At 45.5% G+C, this 22361-nt stretch overlaps 1 protein-coding gene across 1 annotated transcript; it reads right to left on the bottom strand.

The window, feature by feature from the left end:
- Positions 1-2542: 2542 nt before the first annotated feature.
- LOC146868254 (keratin, type I cytoskeletal 12-like) lies at positions 2543-14184 on the bottom strand. The gene is made up of 8 exons (XM_085609574.1): positions 13636-14184; positions 11360-11442; positions 9474-9630; positions 8126-8287; positions 7918-8043; positions 6717-6934; positions 4592-4718; positions 2543-3347 (listed from the first exon to the last, which is right to left on the bottom strand). The coding sequence occupies exons 1-8, from the start codon at positions 14131-14133 to the stop codon at positions 3321-3323; spliced, it is 1398 nt and encodes a 465-aa protein (XP_085465700.1). The 5' UTR covers positions 14134-14184; the 3' UTR covers positions 2543-3320.
- Between the last annotated feature and the right edge of the window lie 8177 nt (positions 14185-22361).

Here is a 22361-nt window from a genome sequence, read left to right as displayed (position 1 = left end):
TTTGAGTGAATAAAACTCAGAGTCGCCACCCTCTGCGTCCTTACGTACATTTCCATCACACAGACAGAATGGCACCTTTTTTCTGTCATATCCTTCCTGGCGAATCTATGCAAGTTACACCTACAGGCAGTGTTAGCCTGCACTTACCGTGAGTAATCTGACTACACTACTACAGACACAATCGTCCTGCATGTCACTCCATACTATCTCAATAGCCCCGTATCGCCGATCCAGGCAACCATTAAGGAACTGAATTCTTTATTCACGTGTAGCTAATACAGGATAGATTCAAACATAGTACACATCCAACAGCGCTCGCCTTTTTCTTCCCTCCAACATGTTCTTTTTTCGGGGGTTCAGCGCTACAACCACCTTTTCCCTTGGTATTACAGACTCACAATATCCAATACATATTTTTTTATTTTTCTATTTCTCTACGAGAGTTCATAAGAGTGTGCCAGTGCCTAGCACATTCTTAAATAGTGGTTCCCACTTCAATATGGCGACCAGCTTCTGCCGACTTGCAAACTTCCAGGTAATGCCCAGCTCCCCGGGGAGACACGACCCTCTCCGTTCCCAAACACTTCCGCCTTTCACCGGCACAAATACCGGAGCTACTCCACCTCCACTACGCTGGAGTCCCGTATACGGCTGGGCAGGTAAATAGGCGTGAACGAGGGGTCAACGACGTGAGTATTACTCCGCTGCTTTCTCATGAGAGACATCTGACAAAAGGTATGCCATTGGAAAAACCTTTACCTACTACTGTCTTTGTCCGCATTGATTACCCCCCACCGCCGTTAGGACTTACGAGGGGGCACTTCTCCTTCTCGCTAGGGGTAAACTTTTACTCTGTTTATTTCTTTTCAACCTCCCGACCACTGTGCATGAATTTACCTTATTGTTCCACTACAAAACCAACGTACTATAATCAGAAATGCCATTACTTGGTTTATCCACTGCTGCAATACGGATTATTCCACACGCATCATCTACCATCATATCCGCGCTGTGTGAGCACATCACTCGGGTGGCCCTTTTCTCGAATTGCACCTTTTAAGACTAGTGTACACTTTTGTTTGTTTGACCAATGTTCACCTATAATCTCATGGAGTTATATGGCTAATAGCACCTGCACATCCGAGCGCATGCTAATGTCTCTAATCATTTAGGTTGAACGTTCCATCAACCAGCATGCACTTATCAGCCTCAAAAGGTACTTCTTTCAGATGCCTTGTGAACGTCGAGCATTTTTTGAGTCTCTATATGTTTGTTCCTTGTCTTTTGTCTCTCTTTCATCCCCACAGGTACTAGGCTGGGACACGTGAACAGTGTCCCCCATAGCGTAATGCGCATAATCTCACCTGAATAAGAGATATTTTAGGAACAAAGAGTGTCCCACTCTTTTCCTTTCAATTTCTTTATTTGTCACATTTTTAGTCCTGACGAAGCGCGAGGGGTTCCACTAGGGACCCAACGACGGCACGAAACATGTTGACCAGCACACACTCCTTCACACACGGGCAATAGGAGCAGGGGAGTAATACCCCGTCCTTTATGCCATCTATTAATAGAGGTTTGCCCCTTGCCCCTGTACAGATTTTTTTATCTTACCCCCGGACCAACGAATAAAATTATCCCCACGGCACCAGTGGGTAATTTTAAGACACCACACTCCCCCCTTTTTTAGGCCCACACACCCGCATGCACAACTGCGGCGTCTCCACAAAAGATCTCCGACAAAGAGCCCTCTCTCGGGCCCGTGGGGGACTGCAGCGCCGCCCCCACGAGGAGCAACGCCCGATGATGAAGCATGACACTCGCAAGGGTGTGTGAGGGCACTAATATCAAAAGGAGAGGTTCCCCACTTAGCACTGATAATGAACACTTCCTTTAGAGACTTTGTCCTTCTTTATCTCATTTCAGCGACCTAATTGGCCTCTGAGTCCTTCTTCCTTCTGAGGAACAGTTACCACAATGTGGAGGACAATCTTAATTTCAAAATCCTATTTCTGATGTAAATTTTTTAAGCAAACCTGCATATATTATTCCCAAACTTCACCCTGAATTCCACACCAGACAACTGCGCTCTCATTGAAAATGTTTTTTACTGTTCATCGTTGAGTCCCAGGGATAGAGAAAGAGGGACTTTCTCTTATGTAGGTCCCAGATACTGTAATGCCTTTCCAGGGATATTAGCCAGGAGACCCCACTATCTCAGATTCCCTTCTATAATCAAATCTCTCTTTATAAAATTAATTGTTAACTTAATGAACACTTACACTTTCTGGCTTGTAGATTATAATGCAGATCAGCACAAGAGGACACAATATATATTGTCTGCTATATAAATGTATCCCAATCATCCAACCATTTATTTAACCCTCAAATCATTTTTTGTCCTTATAGCTCCTTCTGCCTCGGAGTTGAGCTTTGCTGTAAATGCAACTTTGTTCAGTGGCAAAGAAGTTCTGAAGCAAAAAATCTCTGAAACCTGGAGAGAAGTTAGTTGCAGCAACACCAATAAATGAAAAGACGTGTATTACCTTGCATCAAAGAGAAAGTTTATTGAATTGAACAACAAAGCAAGCAGATGTAAAAAGAAGACTGTCCGCACAACCTAAAAAATAAATGCTTAATTGTGAATTGAAAAGGAACCACACATCAAATGTTTCCAGATTGAAGTTTCTTTCTTGTATCCTCTCTTACAATATCTTCAGGTGAAATTAATGCATTATTATCTCTGTCAGCCGCGGCCTGTGCAGGTAGGAGGGGTGGGGTCGGTTAGCAGGGGTGCGGATTTCGACAGACGCCGCAGAGGGAAAATTAATTATCTATTTAATTTTCCCTCGTGGTTGTCTGTCGAATCCTTCCCCAACCTGGCCCCACCCACTCACCGCTCTTACCCGCATGGACCGCTCCTGGTCCCTATGGTTTCTATTGATAATACATTTAACATTCACTATGTATGATTCACTGTGAAATTTAGTTACATCCATGAACTTTGTTGTGGCAGCTGCTCAGAAATTGTGATGTCACCAGCTCTGCACTGGGATGCTCTTTTTCAAGTTGCAAATTGGAAAAGGCTCTTTTATTGAGAGGGTAGTACACATGGGATCTACTGTAAGCATATGGATGAAGTGCAAAGCAGTCCAAAAAGCGTATAGTATTTCTGCCATTCTCCATTATCAGGAATCCTTTCCTCGCATGTTCCATTGGCTGGGTCTGCAACCTTCAACTCCTACTCAACATTCATTGATGGTCATGTACCTGTCTTTTCGCACTGACCGGTTTGCCATCAACTAAGTCCTCTGTAATCGTTATGACCTGTGTTGTCCTGGCTGGCTCTGAAAAACAAAATATGGAGCAAGTTGCAGATATATCTAAAATGCAGTCACCATAGTGTAATGCAACATGGGTGGTTGAATCAGCCATATAGTAGGGCTTGCTACCAGTAAGTTAAGGTGACTAAGCCCTGCTACCAGTGAGTTAGCCCTAGGTGAAATGTAAATGACAACAGTGAAGTTGCCAACTTTTGAGCTATGTGAAGTTCCCAAAATTTACTAAAGTGTTGTGCTATTTTTCCTACCGGGCACTGAATCGTATAGAACGTTTCTCGTGTTTGCATTTCAAGTAGATTTTTTCATATGAGAATACAGCCCAGATGTCGGTCCCATGGACACTATGCCATTGGAACTAATCTATATCTCGCTGATGAGCCCTTATCAGAGAGGGAGTATACAATCCTGGGTTGCTTGCGTTCTGGCTCAGGGAGGACCTGGCCTAGCAGTACAGGCCTCACTGTTCCTACTGGAGCAGGATCAAGATTGATTTGCATATGACTGGGTCTAAATTGAGGTGGCATAGTGTGCAAAATAACAATGGATTGGGATGTGGCCCGAGTAATTACCGGTGGCTGAGATTAATTCAAGCATCCCATTCATTACTCTTTGTATACCACGTTACTGGAGTGACACACATGCTACAGGTTAGAAAAGAGGTAGGTATGTTGACCCAAGTACTAACTTTAGAAGAGAGTTCAGCAAGTTAAGGTTGTAGAGTTTCTCTGCCTGACTCAGAATGAGGGCTATGGTGTTTTACTGGAAGCTTAAGAGTGCCTTTTTCTGGCCTCTAACACACTTTGCTATACTTTGTGTAGAATTTCCCTTTTGATTAGGCAATGTCACCTGTGGTATGAACCCTGTCACACCAGGGTGGCCTCCCAACAAACCCCCCACCTGTAGAAGCTTATTCCCTTTCCAGACTTTCAGACCCTGGAACAGTATCCGATACAGAAAGAGCTGAGCAGTCCTGCATCTTTCTCTGATTCAAATACCACACCATTGGTCGGGTCGACCATCTGGAGAGTGCTTAGGGCCTCAGTAAGAAGTAGGAAAGTGCTAGCCACTGTCCGTTAAAGTAGGTTTGGAAAAACGTGCTCACTACGATAGTCTCCACATGCTGAATCTAACCCAGCGCTGTGACTCTCATGTTAGAGAATGAGTGAGATGCAAGTGGTGATGTCAGAGCCTGATTATTGTGAGAGTGGGGTACAAGTGTGCATGCATTGGGTATCACAAGGAACATTTACCTTTGGAAGAACGGTGCCAGAGCCTCTGTCATACCCGCTGCTGCCGCTGTAACTGCTGCGCCCTCCATAACTGTATCCTGTAGAGCTAGAGTCTGACTGAGGTTTAGTTTGCGAGACCTGTGAGGACCTGTTTCAAGAAACACAATGAATGATATTGTCCTGAGTAAAGAGCCTTTTAGATTGGCACTTGAACAATGCATCTCTTGAGGACAGAAGGAATCACACACTTCATCACAGGGAGTAATGGCAAACATCTCCAGTGACATGTGCACAACAATTTAACTCTTCCATGACATTAAAAGACCTTTATATAACTTCTCAAAGTATGCATCTTTTATATGTGTACAAATATAATGCAATTGAATACTTCCTTAGAAAAACGTTAAAATCCCCATAGCCCAGCGGTTGATGGTGAATGAGCTTTTCTAGATATGGCTTAAGGCAGTCTGCCTAATACACAAAAGCTTAGCAGATGTAGGGCCAAGCCATATCTAAAAAAGCTCATTCACCATCAACCGCTGAGCCTTCTTCACTCCTCCTCACTCCATCGTCTCACAATACCAGAATCAAACGATCTAGACAAGGTGGAATAACTTTCCCTTATCTGTCAGCTAAGATGTGGAGCTCCCTCCCTCTGCAGATTAGGGAAAACCCTATCACAGTCTTTTGAGGAAACAACTTAAATCCTGGCTCTTTCCACTTCCATATTCTTGACTAGGAGACAACTCTTGCTTAGGCTGGAATCCTTTTTTTAGTGCCAAGGCTCCCTTTAGGTAGATGTTCCTGCTCTAGAAATTGTCATTCATTTATTCATTCATCCAAGCCGTCTAATAAAGATTTATCACTTGATTTAGGGTTTGAAGGATTGTTTACTCCATCACAAATATGACTGATATTTCATCCCCCTTATTAAGAGTGCATTATGTCCTATGGCACTTGTAAAGAGACGGACAGGATGTCCATTACGTAGTGACGGAGCGCCCATCTGCCAAACTATAAATCCAGCCATTACTCCTTGCCCATATTCTGGGAACTAGGGGCGACTGAAACAACTGTGGCCTGGTTTGGATTTTCACCTGGCTTACCCCATTCCATTCAACAGAAAAAAACATGTTGTCATGCGTAACCATGAACACAACCATATTGATGATTTAAGCCGTTCGCCCAGCAAATATTAAAGATGAGACAGTGGTTTTTATAATCTCTGATATAGATTTACTAACAGTTAGCACTGGAGCCAGTATGGCGCAGCTTTGTTTAAAATGGAGCAAACAGCAGCAACCATTAACCTTTATGCACAAAAAGTATTCTACTTCAGTCAGAGCCTACCGAGAAGAACTTCATTGGCTTCCCATTTCACGACGCATAGACTTTAAAATTCTGATCCTGACATTTCGGGCTATCCATGGTACTGGCCCACTTTATCTGAAAAAGCGTCTCAAGATCTCTGTTTCAGCCAGACATCTCAGATCCAATAACCTTCGTCTTCTGTTGGTTCCTAGATTCAGGCTTTCTCGGACTGGCGGCAGATCTTTCACCGTCACTGCCGCCAAGCTCTGGAATAGCCTCCCCCTTGACCTCAGGTTCTGCGAATCTGAGCCAGCCTTTCGCCGCAAACTCAAGACCTGGCTGTTCACTAGGCGGTAGGACTTGGAACTGTCAACTCCTCACCGTTTCCCATTTTCTCGGTGAGATTTGATCTTGGTTACTCCTCATGGGGACAGTTATGTAATCTTAGCGCCGGGACACCTCCTTTGGAGGTAGCTGCGCGCTCTATAAGCTCCATAAATAAATAAATAAAAATAAATAAAAAGGCTTTTTAGAACAGACGATAACATCATTAGTGCACAACTTTTTATAAAATTGCTGCTGTGCAGATGTTATTGCTCACACAACAGAGTGATACAGATGTTCACACAGCAGAGCTGCACCAGTGTAGGAGGATTGGGCCCGCATTTTGAAAAGTGAAGGGAATCTTTTTCAAGAGAGCTGAATCCTCTGTATCCTCATTCAGACTGCCTTGTGACACTACACATGCTTCCCTACTCTAAGATCCTTCTATATAGTGTGCCTTGCTAAGGGAAGTGAAGGAATTCATTAATGGAGCGTGCTTCCGCCTTCTTACCCTCCTGAGCCTTCGAGCAGACGCTTGTAGGTCTCAATCTCCTGCTCCAGCCGGCTCTTGATGTCCAGGAGTTGGTTGTACTCATCACTCTGGTGCTCTGTCTGCTCCCTGAGTTCGACCAGCTGCTCTTCTACGATGCTGATCTTGGCTTGCAGCTCTGCCAGCTGAGAACAATAGTTTCCCTCTGTCTCGGCTAAGTCCATCTCCAGGGAACTTTTCTGTTTGATCAATAAAAACGGCATGATTAGAAATTAGAGGTCAAACCTATTGAGCAACCACGTCTACAAACATTGTTGTTTTTTTGGTTCCTGCATCGCATTGCTGGTGATTTCATGGTCAAAGGATATCATTCAGACTCTGCCTTTTGCTCAAGCTGTTTATAGTGTCGTGAATTGTCTATTAGTTGCTCAGTGATGACCGTTCAGTGAATTTGAGTTGAGTTCTTGTGTTTCTTGACCCTTTATGGACATTTAATGTGCAGTTTTTGGGACTGTCGAATGGTAGTGCTCCAACTCTCACCCAACCCTAGAGTAAGGGAAATGGAAACTAACCTAGGCACAGGTAAAGATCCAAGAAGAAGCTGGAATAATTGGAAAGATATAGACCACAATGTTCCACAAGTGCTTAAGAGTGGAGGACAAGGATTTGAATTAATATGGACTGACTGTTCGTACATTCACTATCTTTCTAACCACACTGAGAACAAATCACAAAGTTGTGTGTGTGTGTACAAATAGCAAAAGGTATGATTTAAAGGAATTCACAAAAAGTGGACTGGCACTCGAAAATCAATTTCCCCAGGTATATTGATACACTATTGCGATGCGATATTCCACATGGGTAAAACTTATACCCGGGCTGGGAAGGAATTCCAGGACGAGGATTCCCTGGAAAATTGCAGAACACCCAGAAGCTTGAGAGTTTGTAAATATTTGCTGAATTTTCCCCAACCCAGTACCATCCGGTAAATGACTGTAGGTGTACTTCTGTCAAAGGCAGGAGTAAGTCATTGTACTGAGTAGGAAATGAGTGGGGAACCCTCCAAGATTGATGGCAGAACATTTTCTTTTTAGAGAAGAAATGTGCAGTTGCATAAATCATTAATATGATTACATAACTGGCAATAGATTTATGTTATTACACAACACCTTTCGGGTTCATAATAGTGGAGATGCCTTCTGAGGGCTACATTTTCTCTCACCATTGCCAGTTGTGCCTTCAGCTCTATCTCCAGCGATTGCAAGGACCGTCGCAGTTCTGACACCTCAGTCTTGCTTGATTGCACCTGCTCCACCCCTGTTGAGATTTGTTGTTTCAGCTCAGCACTCTGAAAGACAAATGAGGGTTATTTGATGGGGTCTTCTCTGTTTTGTTTCGAGAATGAACATGATGGGAAGAGGAGTCCATACCCTTTGGTTGAAATCCTCTTCGGCCCGCCTGCGGTTCTCCTCTGCCATTCTTTCATATTGCTCCCGTGTCTTGGTTAGGAGGCCGAGGAGGTTTATGCCTGGAGCAGCATGCATCTCGACGCTGACGTCTCCTTGACTATCACTTTGGTGACCCTTCATCTCCTACAAAGAGAAAATAAGACAAATACCCTTAATTTTAACCTAATTTGTATACTAGAGATGTAAAAAATAGAAGATCAACAATAGAAATTGGGTTATGTTATAAAATGTTTTGCTAGTAGAACTAATTTTGAAAGAACTTACTATTTATCACTTGACCATTAAGTAATGTTCAGCATGCTAGCATAATCATCACACTTTACAACAGGAGTTTCTAATGCTGATCTAACATCCATCACAAATATCGGTAGGGGGAGAGAGCAGAAAAGAGAAGAAGATATCCCACTCAGCTTCCCAACAGAGTATCAACAGACATCAAAAGGAGTGGGAAAACACAGTGCTACATCAAGACGTCTCTCTTAAAAAATCATGCAGGACATGAGGGACTGTTATCCGCATGAAGAGCCAGTGCCAACTGAGCGTAACTTTCTGCCTTATCCCCTCCCCCCCGCACCTATGGGGACCCAACTATGAGTAATGAAGGAGAGGACATTGCATGATCATGTTTCTCCATAGAAAGAACATAACTGTGACTCATATGACCAGGTGATGGTGTCCCTTCTGTCCTACTAAAGGGATCCAAGAAACAAACTTTATGGTTCTTACGGATCTTGACAGGCACAAGTAGGCTGAAACATGTTGACCATATGTTTATATAGATGGGTGGAATATCTAGCTCTTTCCTACCCACATCTCTTTTTCTTTTAACCTTACCCCTGCCTTATCATTAATAAATTCATTTTTCGCTCGGACAGGCGATAATTATAGAACACAGTATCTATGCCATGGATTCCACACTGTCTCTGGTGTTTGCAACACCTCCTCCTGGTGGATGACAGACTAGTTGATGATGCTATCAGTTACTGGTATGCCACTGAACGAGCGTTGCTGTTGAGGGTCCCATAAAAATGTTTAAGAGAGACTCTATGACTCATGCCAGATTTGCAGCATATCCTCATAACACAAATTAGCATTTGGTGAATCTAAATAGTCATTGGCTATCCTGTAAATCTGGCATGGACTCAGCCCTACTGCACCACCATTGGACAATGATGTCCTATAGTATATGTAAACATTTGGTGCCATTCACTGGCCTCTAAAAGATTGGTACTGAAAATTATTGGTACTTTGGGTTTATCCCATATTCATCACTTTCAAGACCATTCTGAAACACATTGCTATCTCTTACTTCCTCGTGGTTCTTCTTGAGTGCTGCCAGCTCCTCAGTCAGGCTCTTCAACTCTGACTCCAGGTCAGATTTGGCCAGGGTCAGCTCGTCCAGGACTCGTCGCAGCCCATTGATGTCAGCCTCCACACTCTGGTGAAGCATCAGCTCATGCTCATACCTAGGAACATGTTAATGAAAGACTCAGGCTCTTTGATAAAGCATGTTCTATCCATTATTTTGGCTCTGTCTGATCACAGTCACACTGGTGGTTTAGATACACGGGGTGCAACAAGTCTTACCCATCCAAGCCAAACATGGGGTCAGTTACAAATAAAATGCACATAGAACGAGCCTTAGTGGAAGTTATCGGAACAATCACTGAGTGTCTTTTGGGGCAGATAATCCCAAGGCTTTCTCAAGGAACACTTTATAAAACCTCATTTTGAGTGGTCCCTTAGTCTCTAACCGGCCAGTGGCAGGTGTCACCAACTGAATAGTGAATTACGATGGATGTTGTAATTTCATGTACAAAATTACCTATGGTGTTTCCAGGGCTAAATTTGCCAGGTGAAACCATGAGGATATTTCACCGGAACTTCTCTCAGCATTTGAGAATGACATAGGGAAATTCTAATTTTGGGTGATATTCACTATTCCAGAGGAAATCACTCATAATATGGGGGTTATTTTGCATCCACGAATTACTGGTAAGCATGGCTACATATATTACATAAGTGGCAGTACTGTTTTTCATCAGCAGTTTTTTCCAAGTTTCTTTTATCACCTTGATTTTACTTCTGGAGTTGAAAATTTGTCCTTGCATCTGTATCAACATTTGGACGAACCAATGGTTGTTTTTACACTGGTCAATCATTTTAAATCTTTTTTTGTACTTGTTAGGTACTGCAAACGTTGGTGCCAAATTTCATCAGTACTAATCCAATCTATTGAAATTGGGAATAGTGGAACAATGGACCCAGTGCAAACAGCACTGTGTCTGCTACATCCACTACTAGAGTTATCTCCATTCCTCATTTTCTTTGAAGTGTAGCTCATGTCAAACTGCTCCTTCCTTTGCAATATTGCAGCAATTAATCCCTTAAACATGCTGCACTTTAACCCGTTCCGTGCTCATGACGGAGCCACTCCGTCATGAGTCACGGTTGAGCTGTGCTCATGACGGAGTGGTTCCGTCATGCTGCGGCCGTTGGCGCCCGCTCCGCCCACGCGGCGCTAATTCCCCGCCTGTGCGGGCGATTAGCACAGTGGGTGGAGTCATGACGGAACCACTCCGTCATGAGCACAGCTCAACCGTGACTCATGACGGAGTGGCTCCGTCATGAGCACAGCGCCACCGCACTGCCCCCAAACCCCCCCCCCCCAGCGCTGCGGCGGAATTCCTGCCGCAGCCAAGGGGTTAAGGAAGTACGTTCACCTAATATGACATAAATGCCTTGTGTGAGGAGTGGGCATTTTTGAGGGGAGCTCCAATGAGTTCCTGCTCTGGTGGTGTCACCAGCAGCTGATACTGTGTTGAAGATATAGGCACATTGCCGGGGCACGTGCTCTACATTAACCTGCTCTCCTTCTACATGCCAAACCTTTATCATAGGTGAGCAGCTAAAACTGACAATACTCAATTTATTAGGAACAGTGTCAGTAAAGTGGATGAATTACCCGAGTCATGAATCTATGCCTTCAATGCACAAGAGAAGCCACAAGTAAAAACCCCTGTACAACTCCCTTGTAACATGGCTGCCAGTGAGTGAGTTATCTGCCATAGGGGAAAAGACTCCTAGGTCTGCTAGGAGGCATCAGTGTTTCTTGACTTCCAGGCTGCCTGAATTTGAATTGGAAGTGTGCTGATATGAACCATTTGCGACACGTCACTACTGTGTTTCACTCACTTGAGTTTGAAGTCCTCAGCCGCCAGCCTGGCATTATCGATCTGCAGGACGACGCTGGCTTTGGCCGCTTGGGCCTGCAGGATCTGCAAACACAAGATGGCATAAGGAAGAGTTAAGGCCTACTCGTTCATACCCTATTACATTTAACATGGGCTGCAAGTTGGGCCTGTTATTTTTAATGGCAATTAAAACGTTACATTTTATGTTCACTAAGTGGTGTCCTCCATATCGGTGAGGGTTGAGCTGCTGAGTAAGTCTACTGCCTAAAGTACTGAATGTCACACTCAAATACAAACATGAAAAACTGCATCTCAGCTCTTTATCAGCTTGACACACCGTGGTCTTAGTGCTGGTGATAATTGCCAATAGACAGAATTTCACTTAATTTGGCTCTATTCTAGTTCACTTGAATTCCACATTCTAGTTCACATTTGTTGCCGTCTGTAGTGAGTACTGTGTTGAATTCTGTAACCATAGACTTCTGACCACTTCTTCTGCTGCTCATCACCTGTGAATGATTCACCAATTTAGCATATTAAAATCAGCTCAAAAGTTGGGTAGACATTGGAACTTCCTTGGTAATGTGGGAAATAAAAATAGCTGCCACATTAGGAATTTTGCTCGAAGATTTCTTTAAAAAAAAAAGATGCCAACATGATTTTTCAAGTTGCTTTTCAATCCCAACTGTTGCCATTAGTTTACATTAATGTTGTACTTCAAAGTAATTGCATTATGTATTTAGCTTGCAATTTCACACGTGGAAACAAGTTTAATTTCCTTCTTAAGGGCTACTGCAAACTAAAGCAGTCTTATTGCAAAAGGCAATTAAATGTTACGAGTTGCTTAACAAGGTCTACTGACCAGACTCTCTCTCTGGACCTGAACAACTCCTTCCTGGGTCACTTGTTCAGTTTCCGGGGCCACAATCCACATTCGAGTGCACGAAGCTGCTGCAAGAGCAGTTCTCCCAAAGACTATTACGTAAAGATCCAGGGGTTGGGTACAAAAGAGGCTGTGAAACCTTAGGTTATAATTTCACAGGCCTGCAAGTACCTACGAGCAACAGCTCTCTCTCTTGATGGGTTGTTCTTGGTCTGAATAATTGTTTAGAGTCATGGCGAGATGTTTTTAGGTTCAGTGTTACTCTCTAAAACCTTAGCTCGATAAGGCAAATGGGACGTTTCTACAGGGAAAACCTTTTATTTGAGGCTTTGTGCATCAGTAAGTGAGGCTGTTGAAAGAAGCTGCACTCCAGCAAGATCTGGCCTCTGGGTAAACCGGGGTGCAACAAGATCAGAGGAGAAAACATACTGTACCGAATAAGATTTTCAACTGGGCATTCTCAAAAAAAGGTTAGAAAATGGCTGGGAATCTGAATTGGGAAGCGTTTACTTTGTGTGTTTTGTTGCTTTTTATCAGCCAATGCTGGGTTAGAGCAGGGATGGTAAGAATACTCTAGCATCTCCTGTGGTTTGTTGTTGCTTGCATCCTGTGCTTCAAATTACCCATGCCAGAAAATAAATTGATGTTTTCTCCATTATCTTATCTCTATTATCATACTTTTCTATCATGATATGAGTGGCCACCTCTTTAACTGCATGACACCTGCTCTACAACTTCTGCTTGTATGCTATTTGCTGCATAAGCGTGTGCATTAATTGATTGCAGTGTATGCTTTGTTAGAGCAATTAGTACCAATGTATTTAGTGATGTGCGCTTCAGATAGGAAAAAACGTAAAAATGCTTAACCATCATGGACAACTTAATCTCTAAACATTTGCTTTCAAACTTTGTGATTTTCATTTTACATGTTTTTCTAGATTTTTATCCTGCAATCAAGAGAAGAACGTTAGTGAGTAAAAGGTTTAGGGTACAGTACCAGGACAGGTACTTGATACCATACAGAGGAACTCGGGTATACTTGGGAGGTTGCCAATAAGATGGGGCATATAAATTGCAGCGAACATTGGTCTAATTACACGTGCTGTAGACAGTTGTTTATGTTTAAACCTCATTCTGCATTGTGGCGAAAATGGTAATGTTAAATTGTTCAATTTAAAAAAAATTGTGATTAGGATTGAAATGGAAAAAAAATGAGAGAAAGAGAAGTACATAGAGAGACATATGGACGATCTAGGATTAGGCAAACTCTTAAAGAAGAAGGGGAAGAGAAAGAATTACCTTCACATTTTGCAGAGAAAATTAAGGAATCAGTTTTGACCAGTGAAAACATTGTCTAAAATAAGGAATCAATTGAGCCGAACATGATACTTCACCTTAGCTTGAAGTTCTTCAATTTGTTTGAAATATTTGCTGTAGTCCTTCTCTCCAGGAGCTGGTCTTTGCATTGGGTACCACTCTTTGATTTTACGCTCAAGCTCGGCGTTAGCATTCTCCAGTTGCTTGACCTTGTCCAGGTAGGCAGCCAGGCGGTCGTTGAGGTTCTGCATGGTTGCTTTCTCCCCGGCAGAGAGAAGGCCCTCACTATGTGTTTGGCTAGCATGGCTCCATTGGTCCTCATGGCTAGCCTGGCCCCACTGGTTCCACTGGCCCCACTGGCCCCCATGTTGACTGCCAACACCACCACCACCAACAAAGCTACCTACTGCACCACCAGCCAAGCTACTTCCGGCACCTCCAACAAAGCTGCCACCCGCATAGCCCCCGAAAGAACCCCCAGCATGGCTACCCTGGCTGGCACCCTGTCTAGCACCAGTTTTCTGAGAAGAAACACTGCGAGCGTGCATGCCCCTGGAACTGTATAAACTTGCCATGCTGTACTATCGCAGGTGCACCAGCTCAAGAAAGGCAGCAGAGGTGGTGACTGATTGCTGGCTAAATGGTTATTCCTTATATACAAATTGGAGAGGGTGTGTCAGCTCACTGAGTGGTGTTTCCCATATTAGTATGCAGAGTTTGCTAGCTTATCTCTCGCTCATTATAAGATCAATTACAGCCATTATTAATCATACGTGTTTCTTCACCATGTGCGCCGCTGCCCTTGCCCCAGGGCTTTTAAGTCTCGCCTGGCATTAGCGGAGAAGAGCCTTTTGGAATCAATACAGATTCCAAAGCGTGCATGCGGGCGGACTAGAAGATGTGCACTAGCGGCGTTTCTGGGGATTACACGTGACATTCCCGCGACGCGCGGCACAAACCTCTCGCCCTGCCAGGGGCTTTAAGTGCAGCATTCGCCCCACAGACTCCCCACGGCCCGTCCACACAAATGAAAGATCGATAAATGTGCTGCGCGCGCCAGTCTTCAAGAAGGAAGAGAGCGCGGCAGCGGTGTCGCCTTCAGCTCCTCGGTAGACTTGCAAGGCGCTGCCTGCAGATGCGGCGGTAACAGCAGCGCAAGCAGCAGTCTGCTGCTGGTTCCCCCAGGCCTAAACAACGGCAGAACGGAATTGATAAATGCATTGGACCAAAGGGAATCGAAAAAAAACCATCAACGTCATCCAGCATGATTTAACATCACGTGGTACAAAATCCACCCCCAGAGCCTCATTTCACCTCGTTTTCATGGCTATGTTAGGTTTTAAGTTTGTGAAAAGCACACTATCCCTGGCGCTCACTCGCTTCTTGTTTCTCTGTATTCTCTGCATGTCCGCCCTATATAAAATAAATAAAATGAATAGATAAAATTAAATAAAGGCGAAAGAGAAAAAGGGTCAGGAAGAGAGAAGGATGAGGAGACTGAAAGAGAGAGAGAGAGAGATGTGGGGTCTTGCTTGTTGGAACTAACCAAGAGCACTGTCCTTTGTCAACTTTATAAATGAGGGTATTTTGAATATTGGTGATACTATTAGCGATCGACTTGTATCTCACGGAACGCAGTGCAACTGCTGCATGGATCTTCGATGCCAAGGACACAAAAAGTCTATTCTAAGCATCTCAATCAATGAGCTACACTCAGATATAAACCTATTTGGCAACGTACGTCAAAACCAAGGTTATTGGTATACAGTTTTACAAAATGTCAGTGTGTCTGATTTTGATATCGAGACTCGAGTTTAAAAGAAACTGAATCTCATGTGTGCCGGCCGCTGTTAAAAAAAAAAGCATGGCCGCATCGCATTTGTTCTAGCAGCATGTAATTCTTTGTAACGGGGCCTGCAGTGCTCGCCACGTGCGCAGAGCATGCTCTCCTCGTGTCCTCCTACCCCCTGGGCTGGCGCGCGGACATCAAGCATGTTAAGATTAAACACAAGCATTAACAAGCATTTACAATGCAATAGGTCTCGCATTTATAAGAGTTTGAGCTATTGGCATTGTAAAATTACAATGCCTTTTATTTATGTTTTGGTTTTAAAACAAATAAAAGGCATTGTCATTTACAATGTCAGTAGCATAAACTCGCAAAAAAGCAGTGTGTGGAGTGCAGCAGTGTGCGGCGTGCAGCAGTGTGCGGCATGCAGCAGTGTGCGGCATGCAGCAGTGTGCGGCGTGCAGCAGTGTGCGGCGTGCAGCAGTGTTTCGTGTAGCAGTGTGAGGCATGCAGCAGTGTGTGGCGTGCAGCGGCGTGCAGCAGTGTGCTGCATGCAGCAGTGTCGTGCAGCATGCAGCAGTGAGTAATGCAGCAGTGTGCAGCAGTGTGTGGCATGCAGCAGTGTGCGGCGTGCAGCAGTGTGTGACGTGCAGCAGTGTATGGCATGCAGCAGTGTGCGGTCGTGCAGCAGTGTGCGGCGTGCAGCAGTGTGAGGCTTGCAGCAGTGTGAGGCGTGCAGCAGTGTGAGGCGTGCAGCAGTGTGAGGCGTGCAGCAGTGTGTGGCGTGCAGCAGTGTGTGGCGTGCAGCAGTGTTTCGTGTAGCATTGTGCGGCGTGCAGCAGTGTGTGGCAAGCAACTTACACCGTTTTCCTTCTTGTATAGCAGGGACTGGAGAAAAGCAGATTTGACTCCAAATGTTATTTCATTAAATCTTTTTGCTTAAGACAAATCTGAGATAATGCAAACTGTTTTTCCCTCAAACATCGTCTCATCATTTACAGTTCAAAATGGGAGCAAAATGCATTTATCTTCTTCTTTATTTAAAATAAAAAAAATGAGAACATTCTATTTATTTCATTTGCTTTTTGTCCTGGTGGAAATATGCATATAATAACAAGCAAAATATATGGCGTAAAACCTAGGTCGAATTACAGTGATGTTGGTTTAATGGTTCTGGTTCAATTTTTCACTGATATTTACAGATTATACAGTTAGCGTGTGTCCAGGTGCAAGTGTAAATGGCTACATTTCACCCCTGCAGTCTATGTTATCTGGAAATGACTGGGTCAAAATTCGCAAAAAAGCAGTGTGTGGAGTGCAGCAGTGTGCGGCGTGCAGCAGTGGGCGGCATGCAGCAGTGTGCGGCATGCAGCAGTGTGCGGCATGCAGCAGTGTGCGGCGTGCAGCAGTGTGCGGCGTGCAGCAGTGTTTCGTGTAGCAGTGTGAGGCATGCAGCAGTGTGTGGCGTGCAGCGGCGTGCAGCAGTGTGCTGCATGCAGCAGTGTCGTGCAGCATGCAGCAGTGAGTAATGCAGCAGTGTGCAGCAGTGTGTGGCATGCAGCAGTGTGCGGCGTGCAGCAGTGTGTGACGTGCAGCAGTGTATGGCATGCAGCAGTGTGCGGTCGTGCAGCAGTGTGCGGCGTGCAGCAGTGTGAGGCTTGCAGCAGTGTGAGGCGTGCAGCAGTGTGAGGCGTGCAGCAGTGTGAGGCGTGCAGCAGTGTGTGGCGTGCAGCAGTGTGTGGCGTGCAGCAGTGTTTCGTGTAGCATTGTGCGGCGTGCAGCAGTGTGTGGCAAGCAACTTACACCGTTTTCCTTCTTGTATAGCAGGGACTGGAGAAAAGCAGATTTGACTCCAAATGTTATTTCATTAAATCTTTTTGCTTAAGACAAATCTGAGATAATGCAAACTGTTTTTCCCTCAAACATCGTCTCATCATTTACAGTTCAAAATGGGAGCAAAATGCATTTATCTTCTTCTTTATTTAAAATAAAAAAAATGAGAACGTTCTATTTATTTCATTTGCTTTTTGTCCTGGTGGAAATATGCATATAATAACAAGCAAAATATATGGCGTAAAACCTAGGTCGAATTACAGTGATGTTGGTTTAATGGTTCTGGTTCAATTTTTCACTGATATTTACAGATTATACAGTTAGCGTGTGTCCAGGTGCAAGTGTAAATGGCTACATTTCACCCCTGCAGTCTATGTTATCTGGAAATGACTGGGTCAAAATTGTGTCTGCACCAGTGATGGCAAGCCTCCTGTTTGCACATTTCCATCTTACAAGTAACAAAAATAGAGCAAAACACTTTACTCCATTTTTGGCCCAATGCAAACATCTTTCCAAAAACATGATTGCAGGAAAACCTCTTTGTTTAATTCCGAGTGAAGCAAGGAACAAATATCGTGTAAATTCAATGTGCAATTCTTTTGCACTGGTGCAAAGTTTACGTAATGTGCCACATGACAATCAAGCACACGAACAAAGAAATAGGAGATTTGTGTCCTGCAAGCTGTCTGGGACACTCCCGCGGGATGGTTGTTTATGTGCCGGGCGTAAAGACACGGACAAGGAGAGGCAGTGAAAAGCTGGGGCAGTGTAGGAATGCAGCGCCCCTTTTTTTTATAATGCAAGGTGTGCCGGCTTTTATTGCTGTGACCTGGTCACGCAACGGAGCTCTGCTTACTTGTAAACACAAGTCCAGGCAGACAGAGCTCTAGATTCGGGGACGCTAACAAACATTACCATATCAAAGCCTCGAGAAAGCTCATCTGGTTGGCAAATGCTTAGGCGGCCCTGGAGATGTGCACTCGGATTCTTTGCACCAAACTTAAAAGGAACTTTGTAGTACTCAGAAAAGACCCACGATGCCCTCTTCAGCATCTACTTGGAAATTCCTTGCTCGAATCCTCACAGCAGCATCGACTGGGCGCAGAGGACATGAGAGAGAACACAAAGTGAGCATTGAGCAAAATAGCAGTAACAAAGAAATGAGTCCAAGTGTGTTTAGCAGCAGGGGAAATAAAGACACGTTTTACTGATATTAGGAAGGTGCTAATGGCAGATGGGAGATATAAACGGAATGAGAAGAGAAAAGGTGAATTAGAAGAAGAAAGAAAACTCAGGGGCTTTAAAGAAGCAGAGAGAAGAGAGGTGTTAGCTGGGGTGGGGGATGCACCTAGGGAAAAATGGATTTAGAATGAGAAAAAAGGAAACACGCACCTAAATATTGTCTGGTAGGCAAGACGTAGAAAATCACAGCTGACCAGAGTAATCCTTTTATCTCGTTATGGAGCGTGGCGCGCGCGCGCTTGGGGGCGGGGGAGCTGTTACAGGAGCGCATTCCAGGCGGGGGAGCGGAGAGCAGGGCTGCGCACTGAAGTTGACGAGGAGGGAGTGGGAGGGGGGAGTGGGGGCGGGCACAGTGCAAATGGTGTGCACTTTGATGTCCTCAGTGGCCGCGCGGCTCACTGAGGACATCAAAGGGGCCGCGAAGTGATCAGGCAGTGCTTTTCAGGCTGCCAAATGGTGCGCGCCGCCGGCGCACATGCACTGTATTTGGAGGCCTGAAAAGCACTGTTTGTACTTCCAAAACTCGCTTACTATAAGTGCAGCGCTAAAGCGCTGTCTCAGGAGAGACCTAAAAATGCAATAGGTCTCGCCTTTCAATAAATTAAAGCCATTTGCTTTGCTATACAATACCAGTAGCAAAGCAAATGGCTTTAACTTAATCAAAGGCGAGACCTAGTGCATTTTCAATGCTTGTTATACAAGGGAGATACATTAATGACATTTTTCACAGCTGGAGGACAACATCTAATCCTCTTCAAAACGTTTATTCCTGGATTATTGAGCGAAGCCCAGAACTGTCATTTACCATGCAAACCAATATACACAAAATGTATATGATTTTGGACCTATGAATCATTCCTTATGCTGGTATGCAAAAAGGACAGATGGTGGACGGAAAGTTGAACAATGCAAACATTCACCCCAGTCAACAGGTCTGGGTTTAATCCATCATTTTTTTGCCCACCACACCACCCTAGTTTAGACCCAGCTATATGCAAATCAGCCTTGACCCTGCTCCTCGTGGGAACAGTCCCAGCCCGAACTGCCAAGCCAGTAACAAGCATCTTTGGCCTGGTTTTGGGGCATCACTCCTCATCAGCCAGGCTAGCTTGAATCCAGTAGCGCAGTGTTCACAGGACCCACGTCTGGGCATAGGAGCGTCACTTTCTGGGCGCTCGGACTGGGGGAGGAGTATATAGGCCTCCCCACCATCTTGGCACCCTCTTTCGTGCACCTGACACGCCGTCTCCCACCCTTCTGCTTACCCGGCGTGGTTCGTGGCAGGCAGGACGCTGAGAATGTTGTCTTTTTTCGTTGCAGGTGGAGTTACAGGGCGATCTGGAAGCAGAGGGGTAGGGAAGGGTACCTCTGCGCGGCACCATAGGGGGTGCCAGAGCCAAATCCTAGGAGCCTCATGGGAGGTTCCTGGAAAACCGTGTCGGCGCCCCGTTAGTCCTTCGGGCTGTTGTGGGCCTGAACAACCGGGGGTTTGCTATGCTGCGCTCCGCCCTGTAAGGGGCGTGAGTAACAAGGGACCATGTGTCACGTGATCAGGGAAGAGGATCACCAGAAGGGGCAGCACAGATGGGGTTCGCTCCGGTGCTGCTTGGCTCATCAGGCGGCCCAGTTGGTTGCCTGCCCTTGGATCGCCCGTAAGATAACCCACCATATTACACAACGGTGTATGTAATAAACCTGCAGCAACTTTACCCAAACAAGAAATGTGTTGTGTGTTTATTTATTATCATGCATGTTACGTTGGAGGGGTGGGGAAGGCTGCCAAGGGTGATACTATGCTTATTATAATGGGTGTGGAGATTTGTTTGAAGCCTGCACATCTTCGTCCTCTGTTTGTGGGGGCGTTGCCTCATTGACTATTACGTGAGTTGTTGTTTAACACAATTTAAAATCCAGCACACCATATGACTCATAGTTCACCTTTTACAGGAGTCTATGCATGATCTATTTCTCATATTTTGAAGAGTAGGAAACACACCCCTTATCTAGAGTCAGATGTCTAATTCAAGGATCTTTTATTCACATGAGTACCTAACAGGACTGAAAAGAGCCTTGGAATTTGGGGCGACTGTAACAGTTCCTCGTCCGAGTGCTGGTTCTAGAGGAACACACATTGGACACTATCATTTAGCTAAAAATTATTTTACAATGCCCTCGGGTGTAAATAGGACTTGCCTGAACCTGTCAATAATACGGTCTGCGGTAAGTTTGTCCATCTGCCCTCTCTCTTCTCATTGTTGGGTATTCAATCAAACCTTTGGGCTTCCCAAGGACAACAATATTTATCAGATCTCTGTGCATTTCATGGACGAAGGTCAGAGTTAACAAACATCATACCAAACTGCACCTATGTGCATTTGTTTACGAACTCCAGTATTTCAAGGTACTTGGTGTCAAAAGATTTCTATGAACTATGATTTGAGCCGGGCGCGATTCACTCTTAGAAAACCTTCTCTTGATCATTGCTTAAAGATCAACTATCTTATTGACTATCTTTTTCACTTAGAAGAGATTTGTGATTGTGAACCGCAGGATTGTAGTATGATTTATCTGCTTGGAATCACACCACACATGCTATTATCAGAAGATATACACAGTCCCATCCCAGAAGGCTACAAGATCTCCCGCAGAGACCGCACCAACGGAGTGGGAGGTGGAATCGCCATCGTCCACAAGAACACCATCAGAGTCTCGACCAACACTGACGACACCCTATACACCGCCGAGCACCTGCACTTTCAGATCCACACCGACCCCAACACCACCCTCAGAGGAAACCTCGTCTACAGACCGCCCGGACCCCGACCACAGTTCAGCGACTCCATCGCCGACTTCATCAGCACCCACGCCCTCGCCTCCACGGACTACATCCTCCTCGGGGACCTGAACTTCCACCTCGAGAACAACAACAATGCCAACTCCACTGCCCTGATCGCCAACCTCGCCAACCGTGGACTCAGACAGCTCGTGACAACACCCACCCACGCCGCTGGACACACACTTGACCCCATCTTCTCCGCAAGCCCCCACGTCTCCTTTAACCCCACCACCGAACCCCACTGGACCGACCACAGATGCGTCAACTTCACCTTAAGGAAACCCACCACGCACCACCGCACCCAACAGATGCCACGCGGCTACTGGGGAAAGGTCACCGAAGACCAGCTGACCACCACCCTCACCCTGAGACCACCCGCTGACCCCACCAACCCCGACACCGCCGCCCTCAACCTCAAACAGTGGATCAACGACTGCGCCGACACCCTCGCTCCACTCAGGACCCCAGCCACCAACCACTCCAGCAAGAAAGCCACATGGTTCACCGAAGACCTCCAGGCCTCCAAGCGCACCTGTCAGAAACTGGAGAAGAACTGGCTTCGCGAATGATCACCAGACAGCTACACAGCCCACAAGAATGCCACCCGCAGACACCACCAACTCATCAGGACCGCCAAGAGGACCGCATTCAAGGACCGCCTGGATAACAACACACACAACAGCAAAGAGCTCTTCAGCATCATGAAAGAACTCTCCGACCCCAGCTCCAACACCAACGACATTCCCCCATCTCAAGACCTGTGAGACTCGCTGGCCACCTTCTTCCACCGCAAGATTGCCGACATCCATGATAGCTTCAACACCACGACACCCACGTCCACCACCGAGCCCACCACCCCTGCGACCACCATCCGCACCAGCCGCTTGATCTCCTGGTCCAACGTCAGCGACAAAGACACCATCAAGACCATGAACTCCATCCACTCCGGATCCCCGTCTGACCCATGCCCACACCACTTCTTCAACAAAGCCAGCACAGTCATCGCCCCCCATCTCCGGAAAGCGATCAACATCTCCTTCGAGACAGCAACCTTCCCGGAGAGCTGGAAGCACGCCGAGATCAATGCCCTACTCAAGAAACCC

The sequence above is a fragment of the Triturus cristatus genome, chromosome 1_2 (assembly GCF_964204655.1).
Source record: "Triturus cristatus chromosome 1_2, aTriCri1.1, whole genome shotgun sequence".
NCBI lineage: Eukaryota > Metazoa > Chordata > Amphibia > Caudata > Salamandridae > Triturus > Triturus cristatus.
This window is presented reverse-complemented; position numbering and strand designations above follow the sequence as displayed.